The sequence below is a fragment of the Aspergillus undulatus genome, assembly GCF_047715775.1.
Source record: "Aspergillus undulatus strain CBS 261.88 unplaced genomic scaffold BDV17scaffold_98, whole genome shotgun sequence".
Lineage (NCBI taxonomy): Eukaryota > Fungi > Ascomycota > Eurotiomycetes > Eurotiales > Aspergillaceae > Aspergillus > Aspergillus undulatus.
In genome coordinates this window covers 14,131-36,273 of record NW_027396702.1, presented here as the reverse complement: position 1 = coordinate 36,273, position 22,143 = coordinate 14,131, and the positions used below count along the sequence as shown (strand labels likewise).

The window sequence follows — 22,143 nt, the reverse complement described above, 5'->3', positions numbered from 1 at the left end:
GACAGGATGTATTTGGAGAAGACGAAAAGAAGGCTAGAATGAACGAGAGAAAGGAGTTGACAGACGAGGCGTGACTCAGTCTGTAGGGCATATGTTCCGGCACGAGGTCACGGCGACCACTATGTCAAGAGCTACCTACCAAGAGCGTAGTGGCTCGGAACATAAGCTCGAGTGCTGTTCGCTTTTTCATTGCTTGCGCAAGACACTCTCTTTGGGCCATTTAGGGCCAGAAAGAGAGTTCCTGTTGAAGGTATACGAAGCTAGTCCGCTCAATCCGTGCCATAGAATGGCATGTAGAAATTAGGGCATCGTAGAGAACTCTCTAGGCCGCGTGGCAAACACGCTAGGAAAGACTCAGAATGCGCTTGAACTTTGGTAAGCAAAAGTCTAATGCAACATAATTGCGTCCTTACATCGACCAGTTCCGGCCAGTAGAAGGCCAAGTGAAGCTTATTTTGGACCATCCTCACACCCAATTCGCGTTCAAGATCTTGTCCGAGTCAATCACTGATCATTGAGGCAAAGCCGTCACTCATTAGACGTGGCTACAACACTAATCTGGTTGGTAGAAATGGCGGTTTTCTTTGGTGGGAGGTTGATGGAAGAAGAAACCGAGTTGCGGCGGAGTTGAATGTCCTACCAAGTCCCGTGACCTGCTGTATGCTCATCAATGAGATAAGAGTCCAACCTGTTAGTTCGGCAAATTTTGCTGCATGTCTTATTTTGTTCATGCAACTTGACAGATCATAATATATACAGTAATCAGCCCTCCTCCTCCCCACGTGGGCGCTCATCCTCCGATTCTTGCTCGACCTCGGCCAATGCTTCCCGCTGCGACTTTCGCTTCGGCTGCGCTAACTCGTTTTCATCCTTGCGTTCTCCGGGTGGAGTAATAGGTTTGGCCGCCGATATACCACCCGACGTGACATACAGGAACTCCTCCTGGGCGTAGTGATCGATGTGGTTGAAGAACGAAGAAAAGCTGTAGATCATTGATTAGCATCATGTGAAAGAATAATAGGGTTATCAAGGAAAACGTACGCGTGAGTCTGCTCCTCCTCTCTAAAGATACGATCGTAGATCTCGCGCTGCTTGAACTCGTTCATTTCTTTGTCGTACTTGCTGAAATCGATTGGCTCCTTCTTGAGATCCGCGGCCTTCTTGTTGTAGACGTCGAAGACGGGCCGTTCGAGAAGTAGGCCGAGACCAGGGGCTTTGGGAATCGCGAGTCTGGTTTCGCCATAGGAATGGACGATACGCTCGGGGTCGCAGCCGCACCGCACTACCATAGCGGCCATGGCAACCATCTTGCGAATCTGGTGCATCATGAAACTTTGTCCGTGCACCTTCAGACTAAGCCATTCACTGCCGTCAATGATGATAGGCTCACGGTTGAGATTGAAGGTCTTGATATGGCGCTTCGCGGAGGGGTCTTTGAACCCTTTCTGAATCGTGTAGTTGTGGAAATTCCAGGTTCCGACATATTTGTCGAGTGCTTGTTGGATACGGTCGAGACGCGCGGGAGGAATACGGTATGCCCGTCTTGCCTTGAGGATAGCAGCCTTGACGGATTTGACAGCCTGATACACCTCTTTTTTGAAGGCAAGCTCTTTATCGTTTAAAGGCTCTACTGGCTTCTCTGTGGATGAGGTTTCAGCAGCCGGAGTATTTTCACTTTCTGTCGCTTGCTGCTCGGCCTCTGTGGGGTCGATGCCTGAAGACTCTTGCTCGTCACCCATGTGCAGCGCCTTCTCGACTGCTTTGCGAACATCCTCGGAGAAACTTTCAACTAGCGGTCGGATGACCTTTTCGTCAACCTCGCTCCAGTATGTGGCAACCTCCTCTTGACGGGCGCTGTGCGCCTCTAGGTCACCCTCCTTTTCAGCAAGTTCCTTCAGCTTGATCCCAAGATAGGTGCTAGGATGCGGGGGTAAGAAGCAATGTGACGGGATAAGATATTCATAGATGCGAGAATCGCACATCTGATAGCTGCTGAACGACTTATTGGCGACCTGGATGGCCCAGATCCGAATCTGGGAACTGAGCTTCTCGTTGATCTTCTGGACAATGTCCTCATCCTCAACGATCAGCTTTAATGAAACAACATTGCCAGCCGCGTGGACACCCTTGTCGGTACGTGCGCAACGGACTAGAGACGATTTCTTCGGGTCGGCGGCGTTGGCCTTTGAGATCGCGCCGGCAGCGACAAACGCAGTAAACAACTCGCCTTCAATCGTCTTCTCAGTTGTACTCCTAGTACTGTTAGCTTCAGATATCCGCGCCGAAACAACGTATAACGCACAATTGCATTCCCTTATAGCCAGTACCAGAGTACCCAATCAGCACAGCAACCTTCTTCTTCGGACGTCGCTGCTCGGCCTCGATATCCTCCTTGGAGAACTCCGTAGCATAAATGGGCGCGACAATCTCCTCGCCATTGTCAAGCTTCCTTCGTTTCACTTGTTGCTCTTGCTCGTTCCGCGCTCTCTTATCTGGCATTGAGCGACTTGCCTGGTTAGCTTAGTGCGCGCAGCTGGGGAGGTCATAACCAGGTGAATTAACGTACCTCCATTCCGCTCTACCCATATCCCTCTTTTTATTAATGCGACCAGCATCTTGGGGTCCCTCAATTTTTCCGGCGTTATTGTCCATTCTTCCGAGCGTTTATACCAAACGCGGCGCGCACCGAGGCAAACAGAGGGGAGTGTGAGGCGGTTCCTAGATGCTGAAAGATGGTTTCTAGAGGTTCCTCGGATGCTCGAGAGGTTCTGAGCGGAGCACTGGCGTAGGAGAAGATGGGAGCGCATCGAGATTGACTGTCTGGCCTGCAGTTCCTTTCTTCCTGACCCCGTCGCTTTTTCTGATCTCTCACTAGTCCGGAAACGGCTTAGTTGATAGCCTATTTTTTGCCTCAGAACTCAGGCACAAAATAGCTCCGCCTGCCATCAGCCTCAACCTTCTCGTTGTGAAGACATCAATCATCCATTTAGTCTCTCTTTTCTGTCACTTCACTCACCTCATTTTCCTTAGTGAACGGCTCCCCGCTATCCGATAGCTGCAGCTTGTTCTGGTCAATAAATTTGCCCTCGTTCTACACTTAGTTGCGCTTGCGGAGAACGGAGATATGCTGGAGGTTGAGACTCAGGTATAAGAACCGCAACACCATTCCCCGGCGCAGGCGCGCCCTCCTGTCCTTTCCAGTCCACCTCGCTCTCGCCTTACTCACAAAGGAGAAGAATTCTCCGAATCACCATGGATCTCGCCAACACCCTTATCCGGACGGTCGCACGCTCCTTCTACGAGACTCGCCACATCCTTGTGATCGATGCGCTCTTTATCCACTCGGTGTATGTGTGATTCTGCGAGGAGGAAGGCACTGCATACAAGGGCACTCATGCGCTAACAACTATACTGAATAGCCTCCATGCGGAGGACTTGGCTTTCCTCCTAGGAATGCAGCAGAAAGACCTACGCAAACTGTGCGCCAAGTTGCGCGAAGATCGCCTGATCGCAGTGTATGGCCTGCCTATGTCGTCTTGAACTAGGCATTTTTTTGGCGGATGGCTAACATGAAGCGCGCGTTGCTCGGTTGTAGAAACACCCGAGCTGAGATTCGCGATGGATCGACCCGACCTGTTAACCGTGAATACTACTACATCCCGCTGCATCCGGTTGTCGACGCGATCAAGTACAAGGTTTCCAAACTGACATCGACGATAAAACTGCAATATACGCCGAGCCAGGAAAGAAAGGAATATATTTGTTTGCGGTGCGGGGCTGAGTGGACGGAACTCGACGTCCTGAGTCTTTACTCGGAGGAAGGTTTTGAGTGCCAAAACTGCGGGGCTATCCTTGAGCGCACGGAAGATGTCAAGGGCAGCGAGGGCATCGACCGTACGGGACATGAGAAGAACAGCAAACTCATGGCCCAGCTAGATGGGGTGCTGAAGCTGCTCAAGCAGATCGATTCCGTCGAAGTTCCTCCAAATGACTTTGACACCGCGTGGGACCACAAGGTTGATGTTGTCCGGAACCAGCACACCAACCCTACCAGGGCCGCAATTGTCGTACCGTCCAAGAAGCAGGAGGCTGTCCGAGGCAACCTCAAGACCGACGCGACCGCTCTTGAGATTTCACTGACTTCTACCGAAGAGAAAACTGCGGCCGAACAGAAGGAAGAGACCGCGCGCAAAGCCGCCTTGGAGAAACAGAATGCGCTACCCGTATGGCACACGCACTCAACTGTTTCTACCAACGCTGGAAATGTTGGCGCCGTCAAGACTGAAGATGTCACCATCAAGCCCGAGGTCAAAGAGGAAGAAGACCAGAAACCTAACTTGGTCGACCTCGATGACAAGGTTGCTGCATACTACGCCGAGATGGAGCGCGAAAAGGCCCTGCAGGCGCAAGAAGATGCCAGCAGCGCGGACGAAGATTCGGATGAGTTCGACGAATTCGAGGATGTCGGTGGTGTTTCAGCTAGTGATACCGCTTCTCCAGTTACTGCTTCCCCAGCAGTTGGTGGTATGTCTGCGCCAACAAATGCTCCTCCTGGCATCAAGCGCGAGCTTGACACAGACTCTGGGACCAGCGCACCCGCAACAGCTACGGGGACACCCTCAACTCCGGCTGATGAGGGGCCATCAGCGAAGAAGATCAAGACCGAACCGGAGATCAAGAAAGAGGAGTCTGACGAGGATGACGAGGAGTTTGAGGATGTTTGATTTATCGAGCGCTGGCGCTCAGAAGCATAGATGGAAAAGTTCTTTTCAAGCTGGCTGTTCTCTATACCATTCAGAAATAGATAGGTAGGTCAGTCATTTATATACTTACAGCCTATTCTTGTATCTGTAATATGTACCACCATGTAGAACAAGTCGGGCACCGTCCCTTGGTCAAGAAAGCTGCCATGCAATCTCCAACAACTTATACTGCGTATCAACGACCACATCTGGCCTGTGCCCTATCAAGATGCTCCTTCCTATTCCGCGCACGATCTCATCGCACCTGCCTAAACCATACATGCCTTCCACCGGTGTTAGCTCCTTCCCTGTTCCATGATAGACAGTCGTCCTGCTGGCTATACCGCCACTTCGAGTTAAGATCGAATGATCCTCGTCGTTTGGCAAGACCGCTTGCAAGTTTAGATGCTGATGACGTCAGCTTGGTTAGTTCGATCAGGGCGCGACTGGGCCTTGTATTGAATGGTTTGGTCGTGGCTTGAATACCTTCAAGATTCAACACAGTGTCTTTGAGGAGGCTACCTCTTCGGCGTTTGAGGACGCAATGGCGTGGAAGATTGTTGTTATGAAGGGAATTAGGATGCAGGAGGTGAGGTTCCTGGAGATATCGGTAGCAGAAAGTATGTACGCCATTTGTGAGAATGCTGATCAGGGTATCAGAGTCTTACCACTCAACAGGAGCTCCAGCCCTCCGATGCGTATCACAACAACGGAGGTATGATTGAAGCGCACGCCGCGCGGCGTTAAAGCACTCGGGTTGTATACGTGTCTGACCATGACCATGGCCATGACCGCTGCTAGGCGTTCGGAGCAAGATAGTGAGTGCTGCCCAGCACTTGACTTCCAACAGATGCTTTCGTGAATTGAATAGTCGGAGATTTGTTGCACTGCTCCCGTGGATCTAGAAAGGTTCGAAAGTTAGCGGTTTCAGCAACACCCACAGAGTCATATTCAGGTACCATGTCCGTCCACTCGATCCACCGCTCGATTTCCTGCGCAAAATCCCCGACCCTCGTCTCCATCTCGTCACCACCCTCCGAGTTCGAAAGCCCCATCATGAAAACCTCATAGACCCTCCCTTGAAACTTGGCCGCCTGGATTTCTCTCTCAAACAACTTATCCCAAGAATCAACGCCGGTTTTCGTCGAGAAGATAGGGTGCGCCGTATCAACAAAGCCACCACGAATGAGGGACGCCGCCCAGCAGCAAAATTAACTTGCGTTTCGGCAACGTACACGCTCCAGAAGAGCGGCCGCGAATTCGAGGAATTCTCATGCGCAGAGTCGTGGTTCCAGCCTAGTTCAAGGCAGTGGCGCGGCGAGTGTAATTAGGGTACGCGCTTGACGGGGGTTGAAATCGATTTGAGCTTTGAGGAACTAAGCAGTTAGGCAAGAATCCTGGTGGGCATTAACAAGTGATACTCACACCCAGCATCAAGGAAAGTACACCCCCATAACTAGGCACACTCTGCACCTCATCATCCACTAATAAGACCTCAAAGTTGCCCGCCGCTACCTCGAGCGCATTCTTCAGATCGAATCTCTGCGCAATAATTTGGGCTTCCTGACCCAAACCTTGACCCTTACCCTGACCCTGGCTCTGGCCCCAAGGATCGTCGCTGTGCAGATGGATTGTTGCTGCCTTGTCGAGACCCCTGTCCCGTCCCTGACCTATAGTGATAAATACGAGATACTCTGTAAACTATGCAATCTGATGAGTTTTAAAGAGAACAAGTGGGTGGTGAAGTATGTACCCAGGCTTGAGGGTTGCTGCGTCAAGGCCAGCCTTATTCTGCACTATTTTCACTCTCTTTGGTAGTATACACACATTCATTCGTTAGCACTTAGCACCCCCCTAATCGATCCATGTCTGTCTGTCTGTCTGTCTGTCCACTTCGCCCCGCTGCTCCTCGCTGCTTCTCGCTTCGCCATCAATCAATGTGTATAACCGAGCCAATGCAGCAACCAAGAAAGAAAAAAAAAATAGAAAAGAAAAGCACAACAAAACATAGACGGGCCGCTTCGGAAAGTATGATAAAATATGACTGGCGCCCATGAGATAATCGAAACGAAGAAAGGCCGACTGAATTCCGCATGATAAAACGCCAATCCACACTTGTACAAAGCCAGGCAGTGGTGGAAGTAAGCTGGAATGAAATGAATCGAGAGTCCATCTCTAAGCAGCTAAGCGAAGTGCGATGATCTGTTCGTGGGAAAACGCCGGGTGATGCATGCAAGCGCGGCACAGCAGAAAGAGGCTGGTGTCTGGTGTCTGTGTCCGTGTCTTTTTTTTTGTTTTTCGTGAATTCGTCTCTCATATGTGATACAATCGCGGCATTTCATTATGTTCGTTCGTCGATTGAACCTCACACTTTAGGGCGTTCCTGCGAGCCCCATCTCCGAGTCGCTCGCCATCGAGTTATCTTCCCATTCCTCTAAAGAACGCACATCAGATCCTGGGGCCTGAGAGTTAGACGCTGAAGAGGATGTATGAAAAAAATCAGACCTACCGGATGCTAGTTCTTCTGGTAATTCGACTGCCAGGTCCTCAATCGCCGTTACAACCGCTATTCGACATTATTTATAAGGAATTTCGATTTTGCTTTAGGAAAAATAACATACCTTGTGCTTGGCTGGTAATTTTCTGATCCTCCTCGGTATCACCAAAGTATGTGGCCAAGCAGTGATCAATTACTGTTCGAATGGCTTCTAGAGCTCTTGCTTCGATATTGATCCCCGGAGTCGCGAGATATGTTTTGCGCAGCTTGTCGATGCTCGCTGACACTAGGTCCTTTGCGGTTTCTGCGTAACGTGACTTCCATTCCTCACCGACATCCGACGCTTCTTCGTCGAACAAAATTTGGCGCAGGAAGTCCACCGTCGTGTGCCTGATGTTGTCGTTAGGGTACATTAGGAGAGCAGGTACCCAGTCTGGAATTAGCTCAATGACCTGGGAAGTGAACCACGTCTCATCAAGACCAAGGCGCTCATTTCGGCAGAGCAATACGTTGGTGAAGAATGTAAGGTGCTCTTTGCCTCCGCTGTCATTGATGGTGTCGACGCCCTTAGCAACATAGTCAAGAATGTTGACAATCCGTTCGTCGTCGGGACACCTTCTGCAGACAATCAAGACGGCTTCCAGGAATGGAGCACAACGTTCGGCCGGCGCAAGACGGAGACCATCTCTCAACACCTGTAAGATTGGTTCCAAAAGACCTGCGCTTGGCTCAGAATCCATTAGAAGACTGAAGATATTCCTACACGCTTGGGGGCTGCTGTACTGTTGAAGTATCTTCTTCAAGACAACAAGCTCCCTGCGTGGCCCCAATGGCCGAATGAGGTCACTCTCGGCAAGCGTAAGTGAGAACTTGTCATTTGCGAGCACTCGTCGTTTGTCATCCGCGAAAGGCCGCTCAGCGAAATCAATATTTGCTAGCAAGACCGCCATGAGATCCATGAGTCTCCGGTATGAATACTTCCTGCCCTTTTCGAGAAGCTTGGCGTAGGCCATATACTGACGCTTCAATCTCCTTGCGTCCTCATAGTCGAGCCAAACCATTTCCAGGCATTTGAGGAGGAAATTGTGGTCGAGAATAATGCCAGCTTCTTGGCTGCCAAGATTCGCAAGCAAGAACAAGAGCTCAAAGTAGTCATCCCATGTACGATTGCTGAGGTGCAACGTTCCCCACATACCATCGAGGGTGGAAGCGATGTATTCGATGCCATCCAGGTAGCGAGCATACAACTTCTCCTTCTCATGACTTCCGTCTTCCGCTTGCATATAGAGCTCTCGAAGTCTGGTCAAGGCGTGTACGAAGATTCTGCTTGGAACTTCACGCACTGCTGGATGGGGACTCTTCAGGAGATGGGGGATCCCAGCTGGTCTTTCCAAAGCCCAGTAGATAGCCCGCTGTGGCCCCTTGGGTATTTCGTTGATGCCCCGGGTGATCTCCTCTATGAAAGAATCAAATCCTTGCAAGTCTTTCGTCCTAGAGATCAGCTGTTCCAGGGTGTCGAGTCCAATCAGAATCATCGATTTCTCCAACTTGTTTTTCGAGGCGCTCTTTGCAATATGTTCCTCGCGAAGCTGCGTGAAGAGATAACGAACGAAGAGTGAATAGAACGGATCTAAGAGACAATAGGTCCGCACGAACAACTCATTCTCCATCACGATATGATTGGCCAGTGACACTGGCAGGGGCACAGAAACAGGATAGTGGTTTTCGACCGCGTTGTAGGTTGACTTTGCGGTTTCCATGCTTGAAACGCGTTGGTAGAACAGCATGTAAGCATTCCAGACTTTGTTAAAGCGCATTTGCCCCGCAGATGCAGACTGGAGTGACTCGCTGTAGCCGCCAAAGCACTGCTCTGCAACTCTAGTCGGATCGAACCTGCTCACATCAGAGTCGTTGAACTCAACCCAGGTACCTCGCCCGTTTGCTGAAGGCCTTTCACGTATGTACGAGTAATAATGACCGGATTCTGCGGTGCCACTATGTACCAGCACGCCAACCAATTCAAAAACGTCTTGCTGTGTTTCTTTATTGGAGTTCGATAGATAGTCGACAGTGAATGGTGTCATATCTATCCGTTCGGGGAACTGGAATTCATCATTGATCTTGCTGCGCACCATATTGATCATGTCAAAGTCAAATCTCTTGAGGTGGAATATAAGATTATCGGGCACATCCCTGAGGCAAGCCCTAAGTCCAAATCAGTGCCAAGTACTGTGAGCTATCAGTCTCGCCAACATACCGCTTAACAGCATCAACGTGACGCCCGCAAGAGGTGCAAGAATACTTATTATCTGTCAAGAATTTAGTATAATCGCGTAGGCAGAGGCTTGGCGTATATGTACTTACCTCCCTGCATGATTTCTCCCTCGACGTAGGCTTGCAGGCTCTCCTCAAGGCTCGCTTTCCCTTTAATGTCACACTGAATGGCTGAGAACGGTTCTAAGCGCTCCGAAATATGATCACACTCTTTGGATTTGATCTGCTGAACAAGCTGTCCACCATAGAAGGACCTGAACTTCTTTCTATCTTCGGGGCCGGTAATTTGAGCTTCCCAGCGGTCAAAGAGAAGATTATAGAATTCATCGACGTCCATTTGGATAGTCACATCCACAGGCTCGTTATCGTAGGTGCGAATTGAGTCAACGAATCCGGAAGGGTCGACACCCTTGAGCCACGACTCCTGCATGTAACCGAATACTTTCTTCGTCTCATCAAGCAGCTTCTGGGATGTGTCGGGATCCGTGAGATTAAGCTCAAGCATGAATTGACGAAATCCAACGTTCATGAAGAGCTGACTCAACAGCGAGTTCAAGTAACATGTGTTTGACAGGTTTCTCAATCCAGCATAACCCTCTGGTGCGCGGATCAATTTTTGCCGATCAAAAGACCAGCCCAGCTGGTACGTATGGTCTGTGAAATGTGATCAGTTGAGGAAGTGAAAGTAGGCTTTGAGGTACAGACCTTGTGGAATGATATCTTCTAAACGCGCTATAAGTTGCGAATAATTGTCATCATACTTTGAAAGCAACCCAACTATCGCATAGAGCTCTTGCCGCGTTTGAGTATGCATTACCGGGATTTGGGGAGTTATGAGCTCGGATGACTCGTCCGAGAGGTCCGGGAAGAGGTAGGTATCAAAGAGTTGCTCCGTTAGATTGCTGCAAATACCTTAGCAACGTGTATACCGATAGTACCCAGGGAAGTCAGTCACTTACAAGGTGTCAAGCGTGATATTAGATGAGCTTGCAATATCCAAGCAAGACTTGAGAAGTCGAGAAAAGCCAAAGATGACATGATCCACGGGCTCCCTTCCAACAAACTTTATCAAGGTTAGCTGTGTAGAGAGTCAAAATCGGATCATGGAACAAACCTCGCTCGTCCTGTGATTCAGCATAACGCTGCTCCATTGCTTCAGATACTCGCTGAATATCATATCGTGAGGAGACTTCTCCGCGACTGAAGAGAACACAATGTGGGCGATGTCAAAGAACTCCTGTGACTGCGCTGGAAATTCTAGAACACGTGGAAAGGTGAGTACAAAGGCGTTCCATATCGTTGCCAAGATATCGATTCTCGCTGGGTTCTCCAAGAGCGCCGCTTCTCGTGCTTCTTGTGCTGCTGAAGCCGGTAGTTTGGGTTTCTTGAACTGCTTCGAGGAACTGCAGATGATATAAATATTTTCTGCGACGCCCTTCCGAATGAGTTGACGACTCTCACGGATCAGGAGAGAGAAAAGGAGCTGGTCGAACTTGATTTGCTGCTTTGTCGCAGCCCAGAACCCGGTGTCTCGAACAGACCCCTCGATGAGTACGGCGAAAGAGTAGCAAATTAGTTTGTGAATGGTGGACTCAGGGACCTGAATGGGAGGTAGGCTCTCTCCAACCTCCATAATGCGGAGTAACTGGGCGACCAGGGCGGTAGAACCTGGGATTAAAGGAACATCGTTCGACTCGGGGGCTTTCACTGCTAACGAGTCAACCATCAAGTTAAAACACCAATGGCCACGGCTGATGACTTACCCATTAAAGCATAGAGAAGGCACTCGATCAAGCTGCTAGCGAATAATATACTTGTCGGCGCCATTGCTAACGTCTCCGATATTTCACGGCGCGTCAAAGCCGCCACGACAACTTGAACGCTATGAGACACGAATGCCTCGTTTGGCGTTGGCTTGAAGGCATCGTTAGCATATCTAATGAGGCCGGTATGGCGAATTCTTTAGTAATAACGAACCTCGAGTGCTTCCTGTCGAAGGCAATCTGAAAGTGCATTGACCGAGTAGAGGAATTTATATGGCTTGGCCATGGGAAACATGTCTTCGGCGGTTTTATCAGTTGATTTTACCAAACAGACAACATTTTCCTGAGGCGGAAAAACCACGAGAAATTCGTATATCTGTGATGGTATGAGCACATCGTACCAAAAACAGAAGGAAGACGACACCAATACGCACCTCTCTGGCTAGATGATCATCTAGGTTGAGAAGGTCGTAGAGATCATCGAAGTGCTTTAGCACCTCATTATCGACAGAGGTCAAGGATTGCTGCTTTCGTCCAACCGTCCCACGGCAGCTTGGATCTCTCCGGACGAGCAATAGTCCTGAGAGCTTCAACTCTCGCAGCGTCTGGTCAGGCTTTTCAAGAAAGTCAATCTTCTGCCCCGAAGATATTGTCATGAGCTTCGGAAACCCCGTGACCTTCGTAAGTGCCTCCATGAGCTCAGATGCTGTGGACAGATCCCCCATTCGCAACGTGCGAAGTTTCGAACGTGCGCCACCGTCGAATGACTGGTAGCGAATGTCAATGAGATCGCCTTTCACCGGCTGCGCTGGTAGGCTTGGAGGCGAGTTTTGTGGTGGGCTATACTGGGGCCGAGCCCGTAAGGCTTGCAGAAATTGTCGAAGAAAGAATAGCGAGCGGCTGAACTTGAGTTCATCGGCGAATAGTCCATTGCGTCCAACTTCCACGGTCATAATTTCTCCCTCGGCATCCGCAGACTCGCCCGGGTGCGATTTGAGCTTTGAAGCTGCAGATTTGAGCTGCTCTACGCAACGATCAACCAGCGCCATGTGCGTAGCTTCAACGGAAGAACGGGGTGAACGATGAATGATGTTGTGGTCAAGGTAAACCTCTATGGCAAAGGCAGTTGCGTCCGCTTCGATTGAATTTGGAAGCGCAGTCAAAATGAAGTTCCATATTCGTTCAATACCGGGAATTAGGAGTACTTCGTTCTCATCAACCGATGGCGGGGGGTTGAAGCGAACCTCGTAATTCATGCTCCGCTTAGCAAATGCGAGCACCTCAAAAGAATAGTCCGCAGGTGACAGGCCCGGGAGGTATTGTTGAATGCAACGATCAATGAAGGGGTTTTCCACCATGGTATTCCGCGTGATCTCACAGAGCATATCCCAAAGAGTTCTTCGTCCTTGTTGAGGAAGGTGCTGGGACATGAAGACTTTGTGCCATAGGACGTCACCAAGTTTCGGGGTAATTGAATCTGGCACCCCATCGATGATCCGTGAAAGCATATAAACGCGCGACATGAATCCAGTCCTTGAGAAGGTATCTGCAAGATCAATATGATTTGCTTGCACCACATCAGCGACTTCTGATACAAGTAACTCTGTCAGATTAAATTCTGTCGCGAGTTTTCGGATCTCTTGAGAATCTTGTGTGATGAGAAGGGCATTGAGGGCCTGGATACTGCCCACGCTGAACTGATTTCTCTCCGCGATATCCTGGACACATCTCTCATAAATCTCCATTTTATCTGCGTCGCTAAGCCCTAGTTTCATGAAGGAGCTTAGTTGAGCACCAGCAAATTTGTGCAGATGAGCCTTCAGGTCCACGGGAAGATCCTCGGTCGCGGCACTTTCACGGATCAAGCGTACGCATAGATGAAGAGGCCTTACGTCGAGCTGTGGGGACTCGAAAGATTCCTGTCTAGTGGAAAGATTTTGGCGCAAGTAGGAAAATAGCTGATCGCAGAACTCCACCATTCGTAAATCGAAACGAGCCAGAGGAAGCTCTAATATCTTAGAGCATATATAGAGCAAGCCTGAAATGTCGGGCGTATGTAAATTGAATGTCTTCCCGAGCATCCCAAGCACTTCTGACACCGTTCGAGGATCGGGGCTCTCTGTGACTGTTTTCCAGATGGTGTCGGTATCGGCATCAGTGTATGTGCGAGTAACGACAAGGAAGCCAACAACGTTCGAGCTTCTGCTGATCAGCTGCGGATGGGACTCAATGCCAACGATGTATTCCACGATTCTGCTCTCTCTGAGGAGCTTGACCATAAATTGGACGACAGGATGATGCAGGCCGGCTTCAGGGTCTTTCCGAATGTACTGTGCATAGATAGTGACGAACTCTGACTGCATAGTCTCTATCCCTAAGACACGCAATTCCATTCGGCCATCCGTGATGTGCTTCCTGAGAACGCCAAACCTCCAGCCATTGTAAATGATGAACGGGAGATTACTGAGTGGAGTATCTTCAGCAACATGTATCGATAAGTCCCCGCAGATACGAGAGGAAATCTTTGCGCTCTGATTGCAAAGCGCCATATATGTGGACGAGATGTGACGAAGGACCTCGACACTCGTCTCATGAGTTACCCACGGAGACTTCTTAGTGACATGCGCCTGATACGCCTCATCTACAGAACGTATGAGGCTGTATAAAGTATCCATCTCTTTCTGATGCTCAGGGGACTCCGATGATTGGCTGTCTGCGCTATAGCCGTTGAGGTGATTGCTTGATTCTGCCATTGACTGCGCAACCTTCACCGCGAGATAGAGGGCCGATGAAAGCTGGGGTATGCGAGGGAGTAGCTTGGTTATGGCGGCGGTGTACTCCGAGAGACAGTGAGCGCCATTCAACGGAGCAGCCAAGGCTCTGTCGTTGAGGCTGCCTACCATATTCACAACCTCGCGCGCATATCGCCTTTGCATAGTCATGTAAAATGGAATTTTATCGAACGATAATACCCATCCAAGAGACTGAACGTAGTTTCGCGATATTAAATCCACTTCCTGCACTTCGGTTTCGTTCACCAGTTGTCGTAGAAGCAAAGTATCGAGGCGAATCAGGTGAAGAGCCAGTTGAGTAAAGGCGCTCAAATATCCTTCTAAAGCTCTCCAGAAGCCAGGATTGCCATCCACCTGAAATTCGTCACTACTAACATGTCAGCCCTGCTATTATATTGAGACGGAGTTATTTCACAAGACTGCTTGCGCTCGAACTGCGGAGCCGAGGCGAGGACACTTACGTTCTGCGAAGCACGGAGTCCGCTAGAAGCGGGACCTCATCCCAGAAGTACCGTGACTCCATGAATGAATCATGTGTTAAGTGTTCTAGAGAGCTCATTACTTGGTCAAACCATTGCTTGACCGCAGCAAAGACTATCGTGTCGTGCTCGGATCCTAGAAGCCGTCTTAGTACTTGTGGTTGGAACATTGGCAGTCAGCGGGCAACTGCATAGATGCTTACCCTTCTCAATCATGGCGCATATATCCTCCAGATTCTCGCGCGGCTCCCGATCCTGATCCAGCGTCGGGAAATCATCCGGTAAATAGACTTGCTCACGAAGCTCCACGACATCTGGCATCGAAGGGTCGCGCAGAGCTTCCCCTAAGGACTTCCAGCTTGTAGTATTAGGGTCCTGATCCATGTCTTCCAGCTCCGCCACCTCGATCTCCGGGCTTTGGGCAGGGGAAGACGATATCGATACGACATTCGTGGGTTGTTCGCCACTAGCTTGCGCGGAGGTGTCAACGTCGGGTTCCTTGGTTGACTCGGGAGCTGGAGAGTGATTGCCGGCGGTAGTAGGGGACTTCATGTTGATAGTCATCCTGCTAGCTGGGCGGTTGGGAGTAGGAGCTTCCTGGTCTGCTGTGACAGGAGCATCTGGGGCAGTCTTCGGGAGCGGGGCGGGCGTCTCGTCGGGCGCAGGCAAAGCTTCGCAAGCACCGCTTCCACTGTCGAGACGAGGGCGTTTCCGAGTGGATCGGGGGTCGATTTCTTCCATGGAATCGCCGGGGGGACGCGTCGTGTCGGTCGATGTAGCGTCAGGCGGGGTGCTAGAGCTCTCTAGCGGGGCAGCTGCCATGACATTTTCCTAGCTCGACCTTTGAGGACGGAAAAGTCTTCCGGTGAATGATTGGGGAACCAGGAGCAATGTCCGGGCGGAGAAGGATGAGAGATTGTTGAGCGAGAGCTGAAAGTGAGCAATAGCTGAGGTCGGTAAGGTACTTTAAGTATTGGGTGAAGAGCGGAGTGAGGAAGAGAAACTAAAGTGACGAAAGATAGTGATGAAGGCAGAACCGGGGCCAGGAGATGATGACTGATGTCAGAGACCGACCGCGAGGATCAAAGCGCTTTCAATCCAGAACAGCGGATAGCCTTCTCTTGTTTCTTTTATGGCTGTTTAAAGGAGCGCACTCGGTGGTTGTGAAGGAGCCGGCGAAAGAAGCTCTGACGTTGGCGGTGGGCCGCGGGCGCAAGGCTCTCACACCACCACTATCGGTCGCTGATTGACTACTATCTCTACAAACAACCACACCAATTCAGTTACGATGTCCTTGAAATTCATTATCGAGCTAGCGCTGGTCTTTCTTCATCCTCCTAGTCTATCATTACAGCTCGGTCATAATCATATTTATTGTACACCGACTATGTACATATCTAGGCAACCAGGGGAGGAAACTGCCTAGAGCACACAGGTACCCGGGGATATTTTCACGAATTGGTTGGGAATAAGCCCACGGGCTTCCTAATTCACAGACATGTCTCGGTCCATCCCGTCTCGACTGAGTCAACGCTTTGACTACTGCGAGCCTGCGACGGTGCATTGTTCGCCTGTCTCGACTCTCGTGTTTACGAATGAAAGTTCCTATCAGCCCCTTACAGAAGGTAAGGAGTTCAAAGCACCATTACCGGAACGCGTCTCTGATAAGGCATTCGCCTCACTGCTTGATCGAGGACGCATTCCATCTCTCAAAAGACTTGCAAAGACTTGCAGAGACCTGGATGCCCGGCCACTCTCGGTGTTAACTTTCAATGTCAATGAAATGGATCTACTTAGGGCAAGCTCTGGTAGATCTCGCCTGGGTTTCCACCAGAACGTTCAATCTTACGAACAATCCTGGCGGGATTCCCCACAGCAAGATGATAAGCAGGCACGTCCTGCAATCGTTAGACCTAATCCCCAAATGTTGAGAACGGTAACCGTGTATAAATACCTTCGTCACCACACTGCCCGCTCCAATGACAGCACCGTTTCCTATCGTCACCCCAGGAAGGACAGTCACGTTCCCCGCCAACCAGCAGTCCGCGCCAATATGGACTTCTTTCCCCATTTCAGGGCCCGAAGTGCCATTCCGAAGATCAGGGTCTAGTGGGTGCGTCCCGCTGTACAAGCTCACTTTCGGCCCAAACAGAGTTCGAGCGCCAATGGTCACCAGACAGGTATCGATAATGACACAGTCGAAATTGATGAAGACACCCTGGCCGATTTTTACGTTGTAGCCGTAGTCCACTCGTATTGGTTGCTCAATCCAAGGTTCTTTTTCTAGGACAGCGTCGTCTTCAGCAGGGTCCTCTTTGGCTGGTAGGAGAGGCGTTGTGTCTTGGAATATACTGTGGCCGCATATCAGCAAGGCTTCTAGTCGTAGTTGGTCTCGGGATTGTTTGCTCACTCTTTGTAGAGCTCGATTAATCGTCGCCGCGAGACTTCTACGGCGGTGTTGAATCGCGTGCAGGCGTGTCGGCAGCGAGCCCGCTCGGCCGTTAGTTCCGGTGTAAAGGCCCGGAAGTGCTCCCCGCGCAGCATCTTATCCTTTTCTGTTTCGGCCATCTTGGTTCTCTTGAGAATCTGAGTTGGATTGCGGAAGCGGGGAATATGAGGCTCGAGTTGGAGAACACCAATAGTATATAGATGCGATTGACTATACCACAATTAGCATAGCGGCTTCATCAAATCGAATGCACAACTTTATGCAAGACCGGTAGCTCACTTGAATCGGTTTTCGGTGCTCTGTGAGATTTCTGTGGCAAATAAAAGTCAGGGCGCGTAGTCCAAACAAAGAACAGCCAGACAACAAAGCAGGAACAGTCGAGTAGTGATGGGTTTATTTCCAGTGCATTGACCTTGAGGCTGAGGTTGTGCCTGAGAGCTGAGGCCGAGGCCGCTGGCAGCCGGGATCCACTCGGGGAAGCTTCATATTGTTCTCCGTCGCGATTGACCTTCTGCCCAACAACAATCACTGCCCTTAAATGCTCCTGTGTTCTTCAAGTCAGGAGCCATCATGCTGACTGTATTCTAACCCTTCTCTCTGACCATTCTTTTTTATAGTTTCTATCAAAACCGCCAAAACACAACAAAACCATGACCACGCGCAGCAAAACCGCCAAAATGAACACCGACAACAACACCACCACCCCCGAAGAACCAGAAACGTACACAACCTGGCGTCCTCCAACCCACTCGCCAACACTCCCATCCACCTCCTCACCTACCCAAACAACAACGACAACAGACGCCTCGTTCTACCCCTCGGGCTCGAAATCCCTTTCCGGCATCGCCCTCCGCGCATTCCTCCTCGGCAGCGCCTTCGCCCTCTCCCTCACCCTCGCAACCGCCCTCCTCACAATATCCCCGCACTACCTCTGGCGCCTCCCCTTCTTCATCTCCTCGCTCGCCCTCTTTCATTTCCTAGAGTACTACACCACAGCGGCCTACAACGCCCGCGTCGCAGACATCTCCGCGTTCCTCCTCTCCTCAAACGGATGGGCATACAACGCCGCACACATCTCTGCTTTTGTTGAGTGTCTGACGGGCTACATATTCTGCCCTTATGACTCGTACTTCGAATTCACGGGCCCCGTGGCAGGCGTGAAAGTCCAGGTTGTCATTGGGCTTCTGCTCATGGGTGTAGGCCAAATCGTGAGGTCCCTGGCCATGGCGCAGGCGGGGAGTAACTTCAACCATACGGTGCAGGTTGAGCGGAGGGAGGGGCATACGCTTGTCACCCATGGGGCTTATAGTGTGCTGCGGCACCCGAGTTATTTTGGGTTCTTTTGGTGGGGGTTAGGCACGCAGTTGGTGTTGGGGAATGTGGTTTGTTTTGTGGGGTATGCGGTTGTGTTGTGGAGGTTTTTTGCGAATAGGATTGAGAGTGAGTTTCTTTTCTTTTCTTTTCTTTTCTTTTCTTTTCTTCTCTTTTCTTCTCTTTTCTTCTCTTTTCTTCTCTTTTCTTCTCTTTTCTTCTCTTGTCTTTTGAGGTTTGAGATGGGCATTTGGCTAACGATGTATTTTTTTTTTTTTTTGCAGGAGAGGGGAAGTTCTTAATTGCGTTTTTTGGGGACGAGTATGTGGCGTATAGGAAGAGGAGTGTTGTTGGGATCCCGGGTATTCCGTGATGGGTGAAATGTTCATTCAATCGGCTATTTACAAAGTAGATGAGGTGTGCACCGCCATGGTGGCATTGCCAGATACACGCCAACCTGACATATCATATCAGAGCACAATCTAAGTGGTATCAACGCTCCAAACGCCGCGCAACCCCTAGATCAACAGCGATAAATACTCGGTACTCGTCCCTTACTCTCAGAGCTTACTCTCAGGCGCAATGCCCCCAACAGCCCCAGACATATAAGCCCCTTGGCCACCAGCTTGCTCATCACTTTCACCCTGTCCAACTGCATTCCCTTCACCTCCAAAAAGAATAATCTCCCTCCCCCCCCTCGTACTCCACCACGTAACACAATAATGCGCCCTCTCAACATCCATCTCGCCGCTACTCAGGGCATCCCAGAACCGCCCAACGACAACCCTGCGCATTTCCGCCGCCGAAACAGCATTGATCAAGTTCGCCGTGAGAGGTAGCCACTCTTCTAGGTCTTCCACGCGGAGGAAGCAGAGGCTGTCGATGAGAGCGAGGGCGAGGATTGCTTGTTCGGAGAGCGGGACGGGGACTTCCGCGGCCATGCCTGGATCTGGTCCGGCCGGTGGTAGAGATTGCTGCGATGGGGGGAGGGGAGTTGATGAGGCGCTGTTTAGGGCTCTGTCGTAGAGGACTTCGAGGAGGATGGAGGGGAGGAGGGGCTGGCGGTTTGCGATTGGTGAGGGAGGGGCGGTGACTTGGAGGACTGTTTTGAAGGCGAGGCGGAATTGGCGGCCGGAGAGGTTCGTAGGGAAGACCTAGTACATGGCGATTAGTTGGGTTCTCATTGAGCAAGCGGGTTGACTTACGGCGAAGAGGTTATCTACGTAGAAAGGAAGGTGTTTTGCAGCCACTGCTGCATTGCCATGGATCGCGAAGACGACAAGGGCTAGACTGTGGGCAGCTTCAAAGATCTCCAGGAGGTGGTTGTTCCCTCCTGCTGCGAGGTAGGGCAGGGTAGCTTGAATGAACAGGTCCTCACTCAACTTCGGTGAAGCAACGGTGGCGAAAAGCTCGGCGGTATTCAAGAAGTATAGATCGAGGCATCGGTCAAGAGGGTGTGCGGGGATCTGGCCGAGCTCGCTTGGCTTGATGCTTTTTAGGAAGTTCTCGGTCAAGTCTCGATAATGGGCAAGGATGTCGACGGCTGCGAGTGTCACGAAGATATGCTGTGACGAGGAGTTCGGGCCGACCCGAGAGGAGATGAAATATAGGTTGCGGAGAATGTGGAGAGCTTGCATCGAAATGAACGGCGCGCCTGTATTAGCATTAGCAGACGTCGTCTGATCATTGTTTGTAAGATACCCACTCTTATCAGACGCTAATGCCCTGTCGTTGATCACCCTTCCAAGAACAGACCGAAGGACAATCACCACAGAGTAGAGGCAGTTGCGGAGCAGCTTCCACAGGGTTGGTATCGTGTCCCTCAGCGACTCGGGCTCCAGAAACTCAACCTCTTCAGCCTTATCAACCTCTGACAACTTGTTCTGCCGCCATTGCACCATTAAGGTCCGAACAAAGTCCGCGATCTGGTCGACAGACCGCGCAACTAATCTGGGATCTTGAACATTTTCAACTGCATGCGCAATGAACCTGGAAAGCGGCCCCAATGCTGATATTAGCGGATTGCCGGATATTGCCGTCACTCGCTGAAAGGTTGAAGACTGCGGAGGCCATGCGAACCGCTTCGATGGCGTCTCAACGATGTCCTGGTCAATTGAGCCAAGGAAATATGCCCCCTCAAACCCCTCAGGCGAGAAATAAGTCGTCTGAACCATAACCGGTAACAACCGATCATAATCCAGCCTCGCCCTCTCCAAATCCGACAAAAGCTCGAATGTGTAATTCATGACCATCGTGACACAACGACCATCGATCCCGACCTGCGGCTCCAACTCCTCCAAAGCAAACCCCGCCGCTGTAACAAGCGCAGACTCCAACTTCTTCCTCACACTCCACGGCAGCCCCTGTCTATCCTGCCCTTCGAATCCTAACAAAACACCACCAATAAGCAGTATATGCCTCCATCGCGGTGATTTCTCATCAGCCCCACTAACAACAGCCTTAACCCACTGCTCGCGATCAAGCTTCTTAGACCCCGGCCCACCCCACGGTATCCGCGGATCTTCCGACTCTTCGTTTTGTAGGATTGCCATTGCCGCTGTGTTGAAGACGCTGATGATGCGCCGGCAGACATGGAGGTCGATGCGCTGCGACTGATCCCATATTGCCGGAGCTGCCAGCAGCTGTGAAGCGAGGAGTGTGATGTTCAGCGGATTCTTGAGGACGGCTAGGAGGGTTGTCGCGGTTGGTAGTAAGCTGCATGAACGAGAAGTAGAGGTAAATGGTCAGTCGCATTCTGAATCTGGGCGGAGGAGCTGGAGCTTATCGATCGGGACATTACCTTAGGCCATCGAGCGCGTCTGATGGGGCTTGGAGGGAACGTAAGAGAGCGCCCAGTGAGCGCTCCGTCGCCATATTATAAACCACGCCCTGATATATTGGACGTGAATGGCATAGGAAGGAAATAGTGATGGCTCGAAGGGATGTCAACAGGCGTGGAGTAGCTCCCGTCCGTATCAGCGGACAATTACCGCGGACGGACCACCGAACAGTGATCACCTGCCGAGGTTGTTATGTATGAAGAGCAAACAGTGCAAACATCCTCTTTCCTTTCCATTGAAGCCAAACCATCAGGCTCAAGAGACACTGAGCACGTCAAGCTCACCAACAGGAACTCTATTCCCCGATCATGAAACTCGTCTCAGCTCTAAACCAAACTCAACCTGCCCCATGATAAGTGCCACTGCCGCCGCTTACACCTCCAATAGCGACACGGCATGGCAAATAACCGCGTCCCCATCAACTACGTGACACCTCCGTTCCCATCCCTCTACGATCCATTCCCCGGCCGCAGCCATGTCGCGTTCTACCTGTACCATACGCAAGATATCTGGCGGTTCACGCTCTACTGGACGCTGATATTCTACATGGGCTGCTATATGGGTGTTGCTGCCTGTGCGCTTGTTATGCAGGGCCGGAATTGGAGGATTTGTTTAGCGGTTCCTATACTCTATGCCGTCATCGGGGCGATCGAGGCATTTTTGGCGGGCAGTATCGTTGGTGGCATGTAAGTAGCCTCAGGTTTGAGGGAAGATTCGGTCCAGAAAGAGGGCGTGAATGCTAAGATTAGCAGACTGGGTTCCGTGTATGAAGCTGGGAATTTCAGAATGTCTACGTGGATCCCAATTGTTTGGGGCGGCGTGAACATTCTGGTCTTGATACTATCGAGTTTTCCGGTTCCCGGCGGGTTATGATTATACAGTCGGTTGTACAATGGTAAAGACTCGGATAATCATATCAATGTTGCAGGGATATATCAGAAATAGTACGCCGGAAATGCAACCGCCCATATTCGAAATGGTGTGGCATCTTCATAC

General features: G+C 50.8%; 7 protein-coding genes across 7 annotated transcripts; 3 read left to right on the top strand and 4 right to left on the bottom strand.

Annotated features, from left to right (window-relative positions):
- Nucleotides 1-596: 596 nt before the first annotated feature.
- Nucleotides 597-2,814, bottom strand: BDV17DRAFT_277663 (pseudouridine synthase PUS2). Its single transcript, XM_073759452.1, has 4 exons — nucleotides 2,567-2,814; nucleotides 2,303-2,506; nucleotides 1,042-2,253; nucleotides 597-982 (listed from the first exon to the last, which is right to left on the bottom strand). Exons 1-4 carry the CDS (start codon nucleotides 2,650-2,652, stop codon nucleotides 763-765), a joined length of 1,722 nt encoding a protein of 573 aa, XP_073610081.1. The 5' UTR covers nucleotides 2,653-2,814; the 3' UTR covers nucleotides 597-762.
- A 438-nt stretch (nucleotides 2,815-3,252) lies between these two features.
- Nucleotides 3,253-4,724, top strand: BDV17DRAFT_296541 (putative transcription factor TFIIE complex alpha subunit; the record flags this gene model as incomplete). Its single annotated transcript, XM_073763313.1, has 3 exons — nucleotides 3,253-3,347; nucleotides 3,420-3,515; nucleotides 3,596-4,724. 3 exons carry the CDS (start codon nucleotides 3,253-3,255, stop codon nucleotides 4,722-4,724), a joined length of 1,320 nt encoding a protein of 439 aa, XP_073610080.1.
- Nucleotides 4,725-6,955: 2,231 nt separating this feature from the next.
- Nucleotides 6,956-15,659, bottom strand: BDV17DRAFT_248036 (putative ubiquitin C-terminal hydrolase). Its single transcript, XM_073756070.1, has 13 exons — nucleotides 14,751-15,659; nucleotides 14,530-14,683; nucleotides 11,711-14,435; nucleotides 11,491-11,652; nucleotides 11,277-11,427; nucleotides 10,628-11,220; nucleotides 10,473-10,576; nucleotides 10,219-10,415; nucleotides 9,604-10,167; nucleotides 9,497-9,548; nucleotides 7,364-9,444; nucleotides 7,252-7,308; nucleotides 6,956-7,176 (listed from the first exon to the last, which is right to left on the bottom strand). Exons 1-13 carry the CDS (start codon nucleotides 15,367-15,369, stop codon nucleotides 7,115-7,117), a joined length of 7,521 nt encoding a protein of 2,506 aa, XP_073610079.1. The 5' UTR covers nucleotides 15,370-15,659; the 3' UTR covers nucleotides 6,956-7,114.
- Nucleotides 15,660-16,223: 564 nt separating this feature from the next.
- BDV17DRAFT_248030 (sugar O-acetyltransferase) lies at nucleotides 16,224-17,415 on the bottom strand. Its single transcript, XM_073756069.1, has 3 exons — nucleotides 17,276-17,415; nucleotides 16,958-17,206; nucleotides 16,224-16,898 (listed from the first exon to the last, which is right to left on the bottom strand). The coding sequence occupies exons 2-3, from the start codon at nucleotides 17,113-17,115 to the stop codon at nucleotides 16,337-16,339; spliced, it is 720 nt and encodes a 239-aa protein (XP_073610078.1). The 5' UTR covers nucleotides 17,116-17,206; nucleotides 17,276-17,415; the 3' UTR covers nucleotides 16,224-16,336.
- Nucleotides 17,416-17,673: 258 nt separating this feature from the next.
- BDV17DRAFT_285568 (protein-S-isoprenylcysteine carboxyl O-methyltransferase) lies at nucleotides 17,674-18,680 on the top strand (the record flags this gene model as incomplete). The annotated part of the gene is made up of 2 exons (XM_073760735.1): nucleotides 17,674-18,436; nucleotides 18,592-18,680. The coding sequence occupies 2 exons, from the start codon at nucleotides 17,674-17,676 to the stop codon at nucleotides 18,678-18,680; spliced, it is 852 nt and encodes a 283-aa protein (XP_073610077.1).
- A 58-nt stretch (nucleotides 18,681-18,738) lies between these two features.
- pex8 (putative peroxisomal membrane protein Pex17) lies at nucleotides 18,739-21,272 on the bottom strand. Its single transcript, XM_073756068.1, has 4 exons — nucleotides 21,108-21,272; nucleotides 20,013-21,022; nucleotides 19,513-19,961; nucleotides 18,739-19,461 (listed from the first exon to the last, which is right to left on the bottom strand). Exons 1-4 carry the CDS (start codon nucleotides 21,179-21,181, stop codon nucleotides 18,868-18,870), a joined length of 2,127 nt encoding a protein of 708 aa, XP_073610076.1. The 5' UTR covers nucleotides 21,182-21,272; the 3' UTR covers nucleotides 18,739-18,867.
- A 114-nt stretch (nucleotides 21,273-21,386) lies between these two features.
- On the top strand, nucleotides 21,387-22,143 carry BDV17DRAFT_277642 (uncharacterized protein). Its single transcript, XM_073759451.1, has one exon. The coding sequence runs from the start codon at nucleotides 21,544-21,546 to the stop codon at nucleotides 21,835-21,837; it is 294 nt and encodes a 97-aa protein (XP_073610075.1). The 5' UTR covers nucleotides 21,387-21,543; the 3' UTR covers nucleotides 21,838-22,143.

What these genes read in the sequence shown, in the direction of transcription:
- BDV17DRAFT_277663 (XM_073759452.1), bottom strand. Translation starts at nt 2,652, where the DNA reads ATGGACAATAACGCCGGAAAAATTGAGGGACCCCAAGATGCTGGTCGC. An exon ending in ATGGGTAGAGCGGAATGGAG is followed by an intron (nt 2,507 to 2,566) that starts GTACGTTAATTC and finishes TAACCAGGCAAG; the next exon opens with TCGCTCAATGCCAGATAAGA. An exon ending in GGCTATAAGGGAATGCAATT is followed by an intron (nt 2,254 to 2,302) that starts GTGCGTTATACG and finishes TAACAGTACTAG; the next exon opens with GAGTACAACTGAGAAGACGA.
- BDV17DRAFT_248036 (XM_073756070.1), bottom strand. Translation starts at nt 15,369, where the DNA reads ATGGCAGCTGCCCCGCTAGAGAGCTCTAGCACCCCGCCTGACGCTACA. An exon ending in GACTCCGTGCTTCGCAGAAC is followed by an intron (nt 14,436 to 14,529) that starts GTAAGTGTCCTC and finishes ACATGTTAGTAG; the next exon opens with TGACGAATTTCAGGTGGATG. An exon ending in AGAAGATATCATTCCACAAG is followed by an intron (nt 10,168 to 10,218) that starts GTCTGTACCTCA and finishes CACATTTCACAG; the next exon opens with ACCATACGTACCAGCTGGGC.
- BDV17DRAFT_248030 (XM_073756069.1), bottom strand. Translation starts at nt 17,115, where the DNA reads ATGGCCGAAACAGAAAAGGATAAGATGCTGCGCGGGGAGCACTTCCGG. An exon ending in TTAATCGAGCTCTACAAAGA is followed by an intron (nt 16,899 to 16,957) that starts GTGAGCAAACAA and finishes ATGCGGCCACAG; the next exon opens with TATATTCCAAGACACAACGC.
- pex8 (XM_073756068.1), bottom strand. Translation starts at nt 21,181, where the DNA reads ATGGCGACGGAGCGCTCACTGGGCGCTCTCTTACGTTCCCTCCAAGCC. An exon ending in GACGCGCTCGATGGCCTAAG is followed by an intron (nt 21,023 to 21,107) that starts GTAATGTCCCGA and finishes TCGTTCATGCAG; the next exon opens with CTTACTACCAACCGCGACAA. An exon ending in ACGTAGATAACCTCTTCGCC is followed by an intron (nt 19,462 to 19,512) that starts GTAAGTCAACCC and finishes GCCATGTACTAG; the next exon opens with GTCTTCCCTACGAACCTCTC.
- BDV17DRAFT_277642 (XM_073759451.1), top strand. Translation starts at nt 21,544, where the DNA reads ATGGCAAATAACCGCGTCCCCATCAACTACGTGACACCTCCGTTCCCA.